The sequence below is a fragment of the Crocuta crocuta genome, unplaced genomic scaffold (genome assembly GCF_008692635.1).
Source record: "Crocuta crocuta isolate KB4526 unplaced genomic scaffold, BGI_CrCroc_1.0 scaffold143, whole genome shotgun sequence".
NCBI classification, from domain to species: domain Eukaryota; kingdom Metazoa; phylum Chordata; class Mammalia; order Carnivora; family Hyaenidae; genus Crocuta; species Crocuta crocuta.
This window is the reverse complement of record NW_027529175.1, coordinates 2026959-2040246: the sequence shown is the minus strand read 5'-3', so window position 1 is coordinate 2040246 and position 13288 is coordinate 2026959. Positions and strand designations below refer to the sequence as shown.

General features: G+C 56.7%; 1 protein-coding gene across 1 annotated transcript in view; it reads right to left on the bottom strand.

Moving 5' to 3' along the window:
• The window catches only part of TEF (TEF transcription factor, PAR bZIP family member), a 24863-nt gene extending 18826 nt beyond the window's left edge, over nucleotides 1–6037 (bottom strand). Inside the window, exon 1 of the mRNA XM_077757944.1 lies at nucleotides 5909–6037. Coding sequence (XP_077614070.1) covers nucleotides 5909–6011 — 103 coding nt within the window. The 5' untranslated portion in view covers nucleotides 6012–6037. The remainder of the gene's footprint in view (nucleotides 1–5908) is intronic.
• Between the last annotated feature and the right edge of the window lie 7251 nt (nucleotides 6038–13288).

The window sequence follows — 13288 nt, the reverse complement described above, 5'->3', positions numbered from 1 at the left end:
AGCCTGGGGGGGGGGGGGGGGTGGGGGGTGCACAAAACTTGGTTCAGGGTAGTAACTCAATAACTATTTGTTGGCTGGCATTGTTGGCTAAGTCTTTCAGAGAGCCAAATATACATTTGGAATGTTATTAACATTAAGTAACAGCCATTGCGTTGCTTCACAGTAACCTGGAGTAGCAAACAGGAGCCCATGCTCACGGTAAGTCCCCCAGCGCAAGCCTGGCCAACAACCCACATACCTGTGGCTGCATAGTTCTGGGCTGTGGTGTGTACCTTTGTCTCAGTGTGTTCTAGGGGAGAAGTGGTGGGTGGGGGCGCTTTTCTAACTCTTGCCCGTCTCTTCAGTACGGGTTTCATGTTTGGCTTGCGTCTTGTCCACTCCCTGGGCTTGGATTACAGAGGGAGAGCTGCCCTGAGAGTGCCATTTCCAGACCAGCCATCACCTCCGGCCTGTGCCACGTCTCAGCAGCTGACACCGCCTGACAACTGCGGTGTCTCCAGTGAAAGCTGTGTTGAGGCACACAGGGGTGGGGTGTGGGCTCTACAGCCAGACCATCTGGGTCTGATTCCTACTTTGACTGCTTCCTAACTGTGTGACCTTAGGCAAATTACTTAACCTCTCTGGGCCGAATGTCAAAAGGAGACAATGCAGGCATGCTGCAGAGAACGGCTCTTGGCACAGAGCAAGTGCACCATGGAAGTTAGCTCAGCACAACTGCCTTTTGGGTTGTTCTGGGAATACCTCATTCCTCCGCACTTGCCACTTCCCCAAGAATAGTGGGGGCGGGGCGGCGAGCTTCACTCTTCTTTATGATCTTCAAGGCCCTGCAGGCTGCCTCTTGCGGGTCTCTCCAACCCAACCTCTTCCTTCTCTCCCCCTTGCTCACCTTCTGCCGCCAAAGTGGCCTTAATTTAACTCCTCAAACACGTGTCCTTCCTCCCCGAGGAAAGGGCCTTTGCAGGTGCTGTTCTCTCAGCCTGAAAGTTCTTGGTGTTGCTCACTCTTCCTCACTCTCCAGGCCTCAGCTCCAGTGTCACCCCCTCGGAGAGGCTGACCCTCACCCTCCTTCCTGCTGATTGTCTCCTCTCCCCACTGGAATGCAAACGCAGGGGGAGGGGCAGCGTCTGCCTCATTTCACCCCTGTGCCACAGGCTCAAGCCTAGCGAAGCCTCAGTAAGCAGTGGGACATCTGATTGGATGATTGAAGAGAGCCTGGGGAATCCCGTGGGAGGGGAGGAGCCTGGGAGCAGGCAGAGCTGGGTTGGAACTCCAGACAGGCACTCGGCCTTCCCTTCCCTGAGCTTTCCCCGCTGTGGAATGGACAATCGTGCCCCCCTTGCAAAGCCACCTCACACGTGGTGACGTGAAAGCTCACACTCAGGAGACAGCGGCTCTTAGAACCAGGATTCGTTCCTTTGGCAGCCTAGCCTTGGGCCAGGCTCATAAGATGCAGAGCCACCTGGAAGGGGCCACCTGGACATGACCTGTCAGTTTCTGGCACCGGCTGAGAACGAGTGTGTCACACTTCTCCGCCTGGGGACGGTGGGGAACGACAAATAGAAAAGAAGGCTCTGGGTCCCTGCAGTGGGAGGGAAGCGGAGGGGCTGCCCCACACGCTGGCCCGGAGGGTAGCCGATCCCTCTGAGTGCATTTCCTGGTCATTTAAAAGTGGCAAGTGAAGGCTGAAGGAGGTAACGTGGCCAGTATGGAGAGCAGCTCCCCTCCTTTTCCCTGCAAGCAAACTTCACGAGTCCCCGGTTTTGCCCCGGTTCCGCCAGGCTGGGAGTGGAGGCAACCATACGGACTTATATGATGCCAAACTCAGCACAGCCCGGGCTGCACTGAGCCTACCTGTCGGGCCGCTTAACCCAGTCCTCCCAAGGGAGGACACGCAGGCCCTTCCTGTGTGCGCCTGCCTTTGGCCTCGCAAGTCCCCCTAGGGATGCGATCCATCCTATTGTTCAGCCCTTTCTCTGGCCTGCACAGCTGGCACCGTTAGGTGCAGACAATGGCACGGTGCCCCGGAGCCTCAGCTCGCGTTTCCAAGGAGACAACCCCGCGTGTGCTCCCATGAACTTGCAACATCCAACTCCTTCAAGGAGAATGTCCATGGGAAGGAGGGTGGCGGAAAGAAGGGAATGAGGGTCAGATTACAAACGTGATGGTGGAAGGAGCACCATACCAGGCTCGGCTGCTCTTTGTCTTTCACAGAGAAACCACTGTGGCACTTCACAGTTTGCAAAGGCTTTCGCGTGGGACACCTCCTCTAATCCTGGCAACATACCTGGGAAGCAGGTGTTCTTTTTTACCCTTTAACAGACTTGGGGGGTGAGGTGGGGGCAGGTCCAGGATCCCCTGCTGGGTGGCCCACAAGTAATTGTAGTCAAGGGGCGCCTGGGTGGCTCAGTCAGTTAAGTGTCCAACTTCGGCTCAGGTCATGATCTCGCGGTTCATGAGTTGAAGCCCTGCATCAGGCTCTGTTGCTGACAGCTCGGAGCCTGGAGCCTGCTTCAGATTCTGTGTCTCCTCTCTCTCTGCCCGTCCCCTACTCACGCTTTCTCTCTCTCTCTCAAAAATAAACATTAAAAAAAAATTCTAGTCAAAAGTTCCCTGAGGTAGGTGCCCTGTCTGCCAGCTCAAAGTGAGGGACTTGTTCAAAATCAGGGTGCGTTTTCATGCTACTTATCTCCCTGAAAAGGAGGCCTGAGTGACCAAAGCTGACAGAAAAATAGAAAGCCAGCCTCTGAGCATAGCTGAGGCCCCGTGCGCTGAGGGAAGGTTAGGGTGTAAAGATCTAACAGTGTGGCTGAGGGAAGCAGGGTCTTTCCAGAAGCTGGAGAAGAAAGTGAGAGAGGGAATGTGCAGCCTGGAGCAGAACTGCCTCTTGGAAGGCGGTCCCCAGGAGAAAGAGTAAGAGTGGAACTGGGGAGTTGTGGCTGAGGATTCCTAAGGATTATTCCTTAGGAATCGGGGCCCTGAGACAGAGAAGAAACTGAGTCAGGGGTTGGGGTACAGACACACTCTTTTGCTGGGCGTGGATTTGTCTGCCCTCAGGAAAGTCGGTCACGCAGGCGGCCAGAGTGAGGGGCCACTATAACCTGAAGCCAAGGGAAGCTCAAGCCTGGTCAGCTATGCTGGAGAAAGTCCGCTTGACCCGAGACAGGAAAGAGGCGGAGGTCTGCGCAGGCTGGGGTGGGAGGCCCAGGGGCAGAAGAGGGAGAGGGGCGCCCTGAGGTTGGGTGTTAGGGGGCGTCTTTGAACTAGAACATGGCTGCAGGGAGAGCAGGGTCTCGTGAAAGCACACCTGGGGTTTTTCACACCGCGCACAGCTTGCCTCTAAAATTCCCTCACGCTGGACCCAAGATACGCTCTGCATGTGACCTAAATGTGTGCCGAAGCAGCCACTGGGCTGGAGAAAGGGGGGAGTTTGTAAATAGGCCTCAGTCCCCCACGGGGAGACCACCCTTTTCACACCCAAGCAAAGGGTGAGCAATCGGGAGGACCAGCTGCCTTCTGGGGGCAACTAGCCGACCCTACTCTTTTCCTCCCACTGAGGGCAGATGCCAGAGTCAGGGGACACGGGGGGAGAGAACTTAATAAGCACTCGCTGCGTGACTGCTGCAGAGTCTCACTCTGTGTGGCATGTGTATTCTCTTCACCAAGGAATATTGGTTTTCAGGTAGGTAACATTCATTTTTATCAAAGACGTGGAGAGGGACACCTGGCTGGCTCAGTTGGTGGAGCGTGAGACTCTTGATCTCAGGGGTGGGCGTTGGAGCCCCACATCGGGAGTAAGAGATTACTTAAAAATAAAATCTTAAGGGGCGCCCGGGTGGCTTAGTCGGTTAAGCGTCCGACTTTCGCTCAGGTCATGATCTCGCGGTTCGTGGGTTCGAGCCCCGCGTTGGGCTCTGTGCTGACTGCCAGCTCAGAGCCTGGAACCTGTTTCAGTCTGTAACTCCCTCTCTCTCTGACCCTCCCCTGCTCACGCGGTCTCTCTCTCTCTCCTAGAAATAAATAAAACACTAAAAAAAAAAATCTTAAAAAAAAAATGTCTGGGAGCTTTGGAAAGCGGTGATGGTGGGCTGGGGGCGGTAACGAGTGAGATCTTTATGGGGTGCACTAATCCCTTTGGCTCTTTAGCCTTCACTTTCAACGAGCTCTTATCTACCCGTTGGCATCTGTCAGTCCCATGGGGCCTCATGCTTCTGACCCTCAGTGAGATGCCACATGAAGTGATAGGAGGTGGCGTGAGACTCTGGTCCATGACTCTTGGACCAACCTAGCCATACCAGCCAAACTGATCTTCAGCCAGAACTCTCCAGTTCTTGGAAAAGCTCGGCTTTTAAACTTGGGCAAGCCCCCTCAGTGCCAGCCCCCGACTTTGCCCGTCCGCAGTAAGCAATGGGGACTTTCCGGCGGTAGCTGTAGGGACCAGATGGGAGCCAGCAGCCAGCAGCTGCTGCCACATTTCAAAAGCCTTGTCATCCTGGTCCTGAGTTGCCCCGAGAGCCCTTCCCTGCTCAGCTGACAGCTGTCCGTGCCGAGCTGCTGGTCGCCCAGGTGCTCCCTGCACGTGCACTGGGCTCTCCGGGGACACCCCTACCTTCCTTGGGTGCCCGGACCTACTTCTAGCTTTTGGAAGGACTTCTGGCTCCCTCCACCCACACGGCCCTTCAGAGATGGTAAGGAAAAGTCAGCTGCGGCTTATCGCCCAGGCTAAGTTGAGGGTTTCCAGGGAAGATGGGCTTCTCCTGGTTAACGGCTAAGGGGCTCCTTCTTTGATACCCACCTCTGGGGGTGGCCCCGACTGCCCCAGCGTTCAAAACGACAGGGGGTGGTCTGAGGGGCCTGGGCCCAGAGCTCTGTGAGAGAGCCCACAGGGACCCTGCCCTGAGCTCTGGGGGCCACCTTCCCCCACTCCGCCTTGGGCAGTGTCTCCTCACTCCTCGATGGGGTGAGAAAGAAGGCAGGGGGCTGTGGTGTCTGTCCTCAGGCTCCAGAGTTGGGAATGGCTAAGAGCCCTTTGCAAGGAAGTCCTGGGGGACAGTCAGGACTCTGGTGTCAGCACGGCAGGATGAGGGGGAGCCTGAGAAAGGTCCCCTGGGGCCCCTAAGTCAGACACCAGCAGCAGAGGACTGCTGGGCTCCTTTAAAGGCACACGTGCATTTTGAACACTGAGGACCTGGGTGTGAGTCCCTGACACCTTAGAAGATACCGGGGAGACATGTATCAGGAGGGAGCACTCCGAGCACGCTGGCCCCCAAATCTCGCCGTGGGCCTCAGTGTCTCAGGCAGAACTCAGGAGACACCTGGAGCTGGCTGCTGGCGCGGCCCCTCGGTCCACGCCCTCTCTGCTGGCTCCCTGGCCCCCTGTTTGCCTGTGTATCCTAGGAACCGGGGCTGCGAGCCTGTGGTCCTGTTACATAACAGCTTCCATCCCATCCAGAGGTTCAGCCCTCCAGCGAGCGGGAGCCGAAGCAGGCGAACGGAGGGAAGCCTCTTCCCCAGACACGGGGGACTGCCCACATCTGCCGTCTCGGCCAGCCCGCTGCCCTCCCAGCGTGCGGAGGGAAGGAGCCCGGCGTTCAGCGCATTCTCTCGGCAGGGCGCTCCGGTCCTGCTCTCGTCCCACGTGAGCGCAGCACCTGTCCGTGGCCACACACTGGCCGCGGCTTCCCCTGCCTGCAGGCCTCGGAGGCAGCCCCTGAGTTGCAGTGGCGCTCCCTGCACTGTGTCCCTCTCTGCACCCAGCCCTCCGCCTGCCCCGGAGGGGGGCCCAAGGGCAGACCCCTGCCGGGGACCCTCCCTCGCCTGGAGATGCCTGTCCTGCCACCGATGCCTGTGACTGCCCCCACCCCTCGGGCACTCGGGCAGCCAGCCAACGCAGGGCCACCTCTGCTCCTACCTGTCCTCTTCTCTGGCCAAGGCAGAGAGTGCTCCAGCAGGGACTTGAGGACCTCAGGCATGTCCATGGCAGGGCCAACTCCAATCCGGTCACAGCTCGACATGGCCCGGCAGGAGGTGCTTGCTCCGAGAGTTCAGAAGCAGCTAGAGAGGCAGGAGCTGGCCCGGGAGCCCCAGGCTTCGGAGGCGGGTGGGGCAGGAGCCCGAGGCAGCCAATGGGCAGTAGGGGCCCCGGCCCACCCGTCCACCCCCAGCTCGGCCACCCGCCAGCTCCGGCTGCAGCCAGGCCTTCCCTTCCCGCTGCCTGGCAGGGCGGGCCTGGCTCGGCGCCAGCCGCAGCACGTGGAGCCACCGCGCCAATCCTCTGACAGAGAGCCCGGCCTGTTATCTAACTTTGCAAAGGGAAGTTCTCCCCCAGGCTGGGAGCCATAACCAGGGCCTGCCAGGTGAGAACAGGGAGACGGCTCCGCGCCCACAGCAAGCGTGCACTGCACATTCAGGCACACTTGGCCGAGAGGCCCCAGTGGTCAAGTGTGGCAGAGGGTGGGGCCGGCCATGGAGATCAGTTTGGGCTGGGACCTGAGACTCGGGCATCACAGGCAGCGCAGGACAGAGGACATACAAGCAGAGGAGGGGGCATCACACATTCACCCGCAAGCTGCAAAGCCCGGGTTTGTTGGCATGTTCTGAGGCCGAATCTATACGCATGCTATGCACACGTGTCCTAGAAGGCACACAGGTTTGTGTGTGGTGTGTGCAATTGCAGCTTTATGCCATCTGCAGAGCCTGAAGCCTGCTCTCCTAAAAGGAGTGAGAATATCTGCAGCCTGGGGCTCCTTTGGTCTTCTGGGGAGGGTAACAGAGGCAGGTGCCCAGCAGACAGGCCCTGGGAGGGCAGGCAGACAGGGTGCCATCGAAAGGGAGCAAGTTCGGGGCACCTGGGTGGCTCAGTGGATTAAGCATCTGACTTCGGCTCAGGTCACGATCTCACGGTTCATGGGTTCGAGCCCCGCGTCAGGCTCTGTGCTGACAGCCAGCTCAGAGCCTGGAGCCTGTTTCAGATTCTGTGTCTCCCTCTCTCTCTGACCCTCCCCTGTTCACGCTCTCGCTCTCTCTCTCTCTCAGAAATAAATAAAACATAAAAAAAAAAAAAAGGGAGCAAGTTCTGCAAACGTGGTAGAGGCTGGGCTTGGGTGATGTCTGCTGCCCAGCCATCCTGGGGACTTTGGTGGCAACTGGCTGTTTGTTGTAGGCCCCTCTCTGGCCCTCTCACCAAGATATTGGCCTCTCTGGTCCCCAGGTCACTTGAATGTGTGGTCAAAGCCAAGGTTCTCTATGTCTCCCTCCACTGAAGACCGACCGGCCGGCCGGGGATGGGGCTGGGGGGATCCGGCCACACACGGATGTGGGATTTTGAACACAGCCCTACTGAGTCTCAGTTCCAAAACTGCTCAGTGTTGTGGCCTCTGAAGTCCCTCTCAGCTCTGGTTCTATGTCTCTGACCTCTAAGGAGGATGCAATAAGCATTTGGTTCCCTGTACTGTACATGATTTCTACGCAGTTCTTTGCGGCTTTCCAAAACTCTGTTTTGTACAGATGCAAAAATACTCCAGGAGCCTCCCTGGCCTCTCCCCCTCCCAACAGCCCTCAGCCGTACCTCTAATCACCCTCCCTTCCTCCCTAATAGCCTTCCCCAAACTATGCTCTTTTCCCAAATTAATTAAAAGTTAATTTCAAGTTTTGAATACAAAGAACATTATATGGCCCAGAGCTTAACGCTTGTGATAAAGATATAATTTAGAAATACAATTTCAGGGGTGCCTGGGTGGCTCAATCGGTTGAGTGCCTGGCTTCAGCTCAGGTCACGATCTCACAGTTCGTGAGTTCGAGCCCCGCATGGGGCTCACTACTGTCCTCCCAGAGTCCACAGAGCCCGCTTCGGGTCCTCTGTCCCTGTTTCTCTCTGCTCCTCCCCACTCCCACTCTCTCTCAAAAATACATACATGTAGATACATATGTGTATATATGTAATTTCTATCCTTGTCCTTCCTCCCCATTCCTCTGCCTCATAACAAATTTAGTTTCTTATTTATCCTTCTAGTGCCCTTTGCGTCTGAGACCCTGGGCGGTGAGGGTGAGGTGGGCCTGACACGCAGGCTGCCTCAAGTTGACCTGGGATTCGCAGGCTGGGACTGACTGAACTACTCCCCAGCCCGAGAACTCTCTTGTGTGCTAGACAGCTTACCACAAAGGTGCAGTGGGTGGGTGCTCACAGAGCATGATTCCAGAGGCAACAGGAAATGCCCTATGTCTCAAAAAATACCCACCTTGCTGGGGCGCCTGGGGGGCTCAGTCGGTTAAGTGTCCGACTTCGGCTCAGGTCATGATCACACGGTTCGTGGGTTCGAGCCGCGCATCGGGCTCTGTGCTGATGGCCAGCTCAGAGCCTGGAGCCTGCTTTGGATTCTGTGTCTCTCTCATTCTCTGACCCTCCCCTGATCACGCTGTTTCTCTCTCTCAGAAATAAACAAAACATTAAAAAAAAAATACTCACCTGCCGAATGACATTCCATCCTTGGACATGCGTCCCTATGAAGTCTCTGCAGAACCCTTCCAATGTACAGATGTGCTAAGCCTCTAAGACCATGAGTGAGTGCTTAGTGCATACCTGGCATCAGCCAAGATCTTGTAAGGGATTCAAAGTTAAGTAAGAAACCCGGCCAGGCAGGTCCCTACCCTTAGGGACTTTTCATGTCACTGCAAGTCAGTCCCTGTGGCACCCCTAGGTTGCCACCTATGGTCACATAGGGGCCATATCAGCAGGTTGCTGGGTCAAGAGGCTGGAGAGGGTAGAGATGGGGAAAGGAGAGGCTGCAGAGAAACCTGCATACATTCGGAAGGGGCCGCATGGCAGGCGTGTTGGGATTGTCTGCACTTCGTGGGTTTCCTGGCTCACGGGTTTGATGCCTGCTATAGATGGCTCCCCTGGGAGGGGGTATATGTGGATGCAGATTCTGGCAGAGCCCTCAGGGCTTTCTCTAGGGAGGTGCAGAGCTCCCCCCGACCATCTGCAGGTCCCTGACAGCCACCCCACCTGCCCAGGGCCTCCTGCCTCTGAGGAAGCACAGAAGCCTGCTGGGGCTCCACGGTGGCGGCGCTCACTCTGACCCTTACTCACAGGAGGGGAGACCAGAAACACATGTGTGCTCAATAACTGGGGGCTGCTCAAGTCAGCTCTGGTCCCTTTAAAGTGTCGGCCACTGATCATAATACCTAAGTTCCGTCAGGGCTTGGAGACACACGTGTGAAATACAATTGAGAGAAAAATTGTATTTCAGTAAGAGCACACTGACAATGGTACAGCAATCTTTTTCAGCCTCTATTCCAGTTTCATCTCCTCCAGGCAGTCCTCCCTGGATCTGGCACCCAGAACACCTCCCACCGCTGTGCCTGTCAAACCATCCCACGCTCTCCCACGTAGGGCTGTATTCCCTGGCAGACTTGGGTTCAAGGGAAGCCGCGTTTCTTCAGTAACCTTGTTCCCAGGATCCGAGACGGAGGGGGTGCTCAGTGAATGTTTACCAAGTTGAGCTAAAGGAGAAGAGAATTTAGGGGAATGTAGAGAACTTAAGAATTTAGTCCACCAGGTACATTGAGGTCCTGCTGATCTTACTGTCTTTGATTTTCTGAGTTCATGGGAGGTCTGGATGCAGGTTCATGATCTCTCCAGCCTGAGGAGGGGTCTGGATGTTTCCTCTGAGGGCTGCACTTTGCCTTGCCACTTTGGTTTCTCATGGTGCTGCAAAGGGTGCCGAGACCCCAGACCATCAGTGCTGAAGGGACCTTTGTCGGTCACCCAGTAACTTCCTAAGTGGTTCTTGTTTTACTGTCTCCTTTCTGAGGGTCCTTGGAACTTTTGCTGAACGTCACTAAGATGTGGACATCAAACGTGCAGGGTTGTCGTGGAGAACAGACATGTTGCATCCAGTGTCTGGTGCACAGAAGGTCTCAATCAAGTTGGTGGTCTCTTGCTCATCAAGCACCTGAGCCCCTATGCACTTCCGGCCCAAATGATACTGCCCTTGGAGAATTCATAGGCTTTGGACCCCGGTTCCTGGTGCCACTCCACACTGCAGTTGACAGCTGTCTGTTGAGAGCTGCTCTTGAACATATGCGGCCCCTCCCATCAGGGTCCCCCTCCATCCCCTGCAACACGCACAACTGGAGAGAGATGAGAAAGCACCTCCAACCCCAGCAGATACGGACTTCCCCGAATGGAGACTTCCCAATCTAACACGCTCTCTCCTTTTAAAGATGGGAAATCTGGGCCCTGAAGAGAGTCCAGGCTGCAGTCAGAATCCTATTCCAAAGCCGGGCATGCCTCTTCGCTGTTCTGGAAAAGCCACACCCAGAAAGGGCACAGAGCCGACCCTCTGGAATTCAGGACGGTGCCCTTGAGGAGAGCAGGGAGGTGTGGGTACCTCGGGACAGCCCCGTGCAGAGGGCTGTGAGCAGGCAGGCTGCAGGAGAGCCGGTGAAGGGTGGCTGCCGGGGCCTCTCGTACACAGCACAGCTTGTCCCTGCTAGCCGGGGCGCTGCCTCAGCTGGGGTCAGCTGGGTTGCTCTGTTTACACAGGGACACAGACCTTCTGCCCCTCACCCCTTGGAATGTCTGCCTTTGGGCATGCCCGGCACCAGGCAGCTCTGCCATGTGTACAGAGCAGCCCAGGCCCCTGGGCACAAGTTCCAGGCAGGGAGGAACAGGAGCGACAGGGGTTGGGGACAGAGGTCAAGGGGCACGTGTTTATTTCCTAGAACAAAGGCTAAGAGAATCAAGTTTCTTTCATTTTATTTTAAGAAGGACAAAAATTGTTATTAAAACATCTACATTATTATCAAGATACTAGACCTTATGAATATTTAATATTAAAGTGTGGTATTCTTAAATTTTTAATACACAGACATTTTAAAAGGACCATTAAATTGATTACTGCCCAGCTGAGAAATGCAGCGTCCCTCCTTCGCCCTGCCCCAAAGGGATACTCACATCGGGGGCGCCTGCCCCCCGCCCCCCATCACCATGTTTGAAGTCTTGTCCCTGCCTGCTGGCAGCAGGCACAGGCCTATGATTCAACTCTCCAAGCCTCCCAGTCAGGGTCACGACGGAAATAATCACCCTCATCCTTCAAAGTGTACTCCTGTCTCCTGGCCCCCCACCCCGGCCCTCTTCCCAACCCTGTGGGGGATCCAGCTTCGGCCAGGCCAGGGAGCCCCAGATCCCAGGGGCCCCTGGATGGGAAACAGGTTGAAGAAGAAAAATCTGGACACTAATCCTATTCTTCTGGGCAGGAAACAAACACCAATCATTTTCTTTCCTGGAGCGCCACTGCTCTCTCCTGGCAAGGCTGGAGTGGTCTGGAAATGGCCCAGGCAAGGCCACCCCTGCCCTTGCTGCGAAATCACCTCCAACCCATGGCTCCAAGTCCCTGAATCTGAAAAATCCCTCTTAATTACACACCTGGATGGCTGCATTTTCTGGCCAAATTCTTTATCTTTAGCCCTCATTAGAAGTGATTCCTTGGATACCACACACATATATAATATTATATAGAGCGATATATTTAATACCTGTGTATATATGCATCACGGGGGCAACATATATACACACTAAAAACGAGGCTGGTGACGACAGACTGCAACACCACGGATCAGGGAAAACAAGTGTCATCGACATTCACAGCCACGGCCCCCACCTCGGGTGTGGTCTCTCCTCCCCTCCAGGCACGCCACCAGCCTGCCGGCCTGCTGGCCTGCTGGGGGAAGGGGGCAGGGAGAGGAAAGGATGCATGCCACGATTACTGGGAAAGGCTGGGCAGTGACGGCAAGAGGAACAGGGTTCTCTGTGCCCGGGGTGCCCATAATCACATCATTGCTCACTATCGATCCTTGCTTGAGGAGAAATGAGGGGGATTCCATTCTCTCTGTCTCACCCCCCCACCCCTGACTCCAGCTGTGGTCCCCGGTTCCTTCCGGGGGGGGGCCCCACTTCTTGTGCCAACAGTGTGGGGCATTCTGGAATGTCTCAGGAACCAGGGGAGGCCGGGTCTGCCCACAGGGGGTGGGATGGAGAGGAGGGGGTGCACGCAGACAGGTCAGACGAGAGGCATGGGAAAGGGCTTGGTGGATGGAGGCAGGGGTTGGGGGTCAGCTGAGGTCCCAGGCAGCTGGTGGGGCTGGGAATCAGGGAGGGTGGGGACAGACAGGCGTGACCGTATGTCTGGGTCCGGGGAGAAAGGGAAGAGGGCCATGCTGGGTCCTCAAGAAAGAGGAGCTGTGTCCCATCCTAGAGTGGCCCATGGCACTCGTCTCCCTTCTCTCCACATTCCCTGACCCCACCCTTCCCCTTCTGCCCAGTACATCACACAGGAGCTGAGCCCACGGGTGCCCTGCCTGTCACCACCGCCCCGAGCTGGCGTGGCAAGTAACTTGCTGCTACAGTCCCTACGACCATCCTCAGGAGGGGACAGTCCCTCTACAGGGTGCTGACACGGCCAACCCCCTGAGCCTCCCTTCCTTAGCCAACAGGTGCCACTGCCTGGGGCCCCCGTAGCACACTGATTCAGAGACGGTCAAATCCCTGCCAAGAGCCTGGAGGCTCCAGCAAACAACTGGCCCTGAGCCTTTGGACGAGTTTGCCTCCTGGCTCTACCTTGTGCCATGGCGGGGAGACCCTGAGCAGATCACCCCTCCCTCCCAGGCCTTAGTCTTCCTATCTGCAATATGGGGGCTTGAGCTGAGTCATCTCCGAGGGCTCTTAGGACCTAAAGTCTACGTTTGGTGGCCCACGAGGGAGGAGAGCTGGGCTGGTGTCCTGACTGGAGAGGCTCTTGAGATCAGCTAGCCCGGCCCCTCCCACTCTTCCAACCAGAGGGGAAACTGAGGCCCCAGAGGGCAAGCGACCAGTATTGTGTTCCCAGCTCCACCCCGGGGCTGAATTTTAAAGCTAATTGGGGCCTCCAGCCCTCGGTTGTGTACTGATCTGCCCCTAGGGAGGTGGGGGTGAGGTGAGGTTGGGGCAAGGAAAAGGATCTTCCTGCTGCAGATTCAAGTGGGGACCCCAGGCTCCCCAGCCCTGAGCTTTGAGCCCCCTTTAGGAGCAGACAAAAGTTAAAGCTGGAGGCTGAAGCTGGAGGGGTCAGCCAGGCCCCTCCCTCCCCAACCAGGAGGGCCGGGGGTGGAGGCGTCTGCTGCAGGGCGAGGACCCTGGGGCCGCTCAGGGCTGCAGCAGGGCTGCAGCGCGTGCACCTGGGTATGCACACAGGTGGTGGGGGCGGAGAGGACGGACGGGGCCCCAGGGGGCCGGGGGCTGCCTGACGAGGGG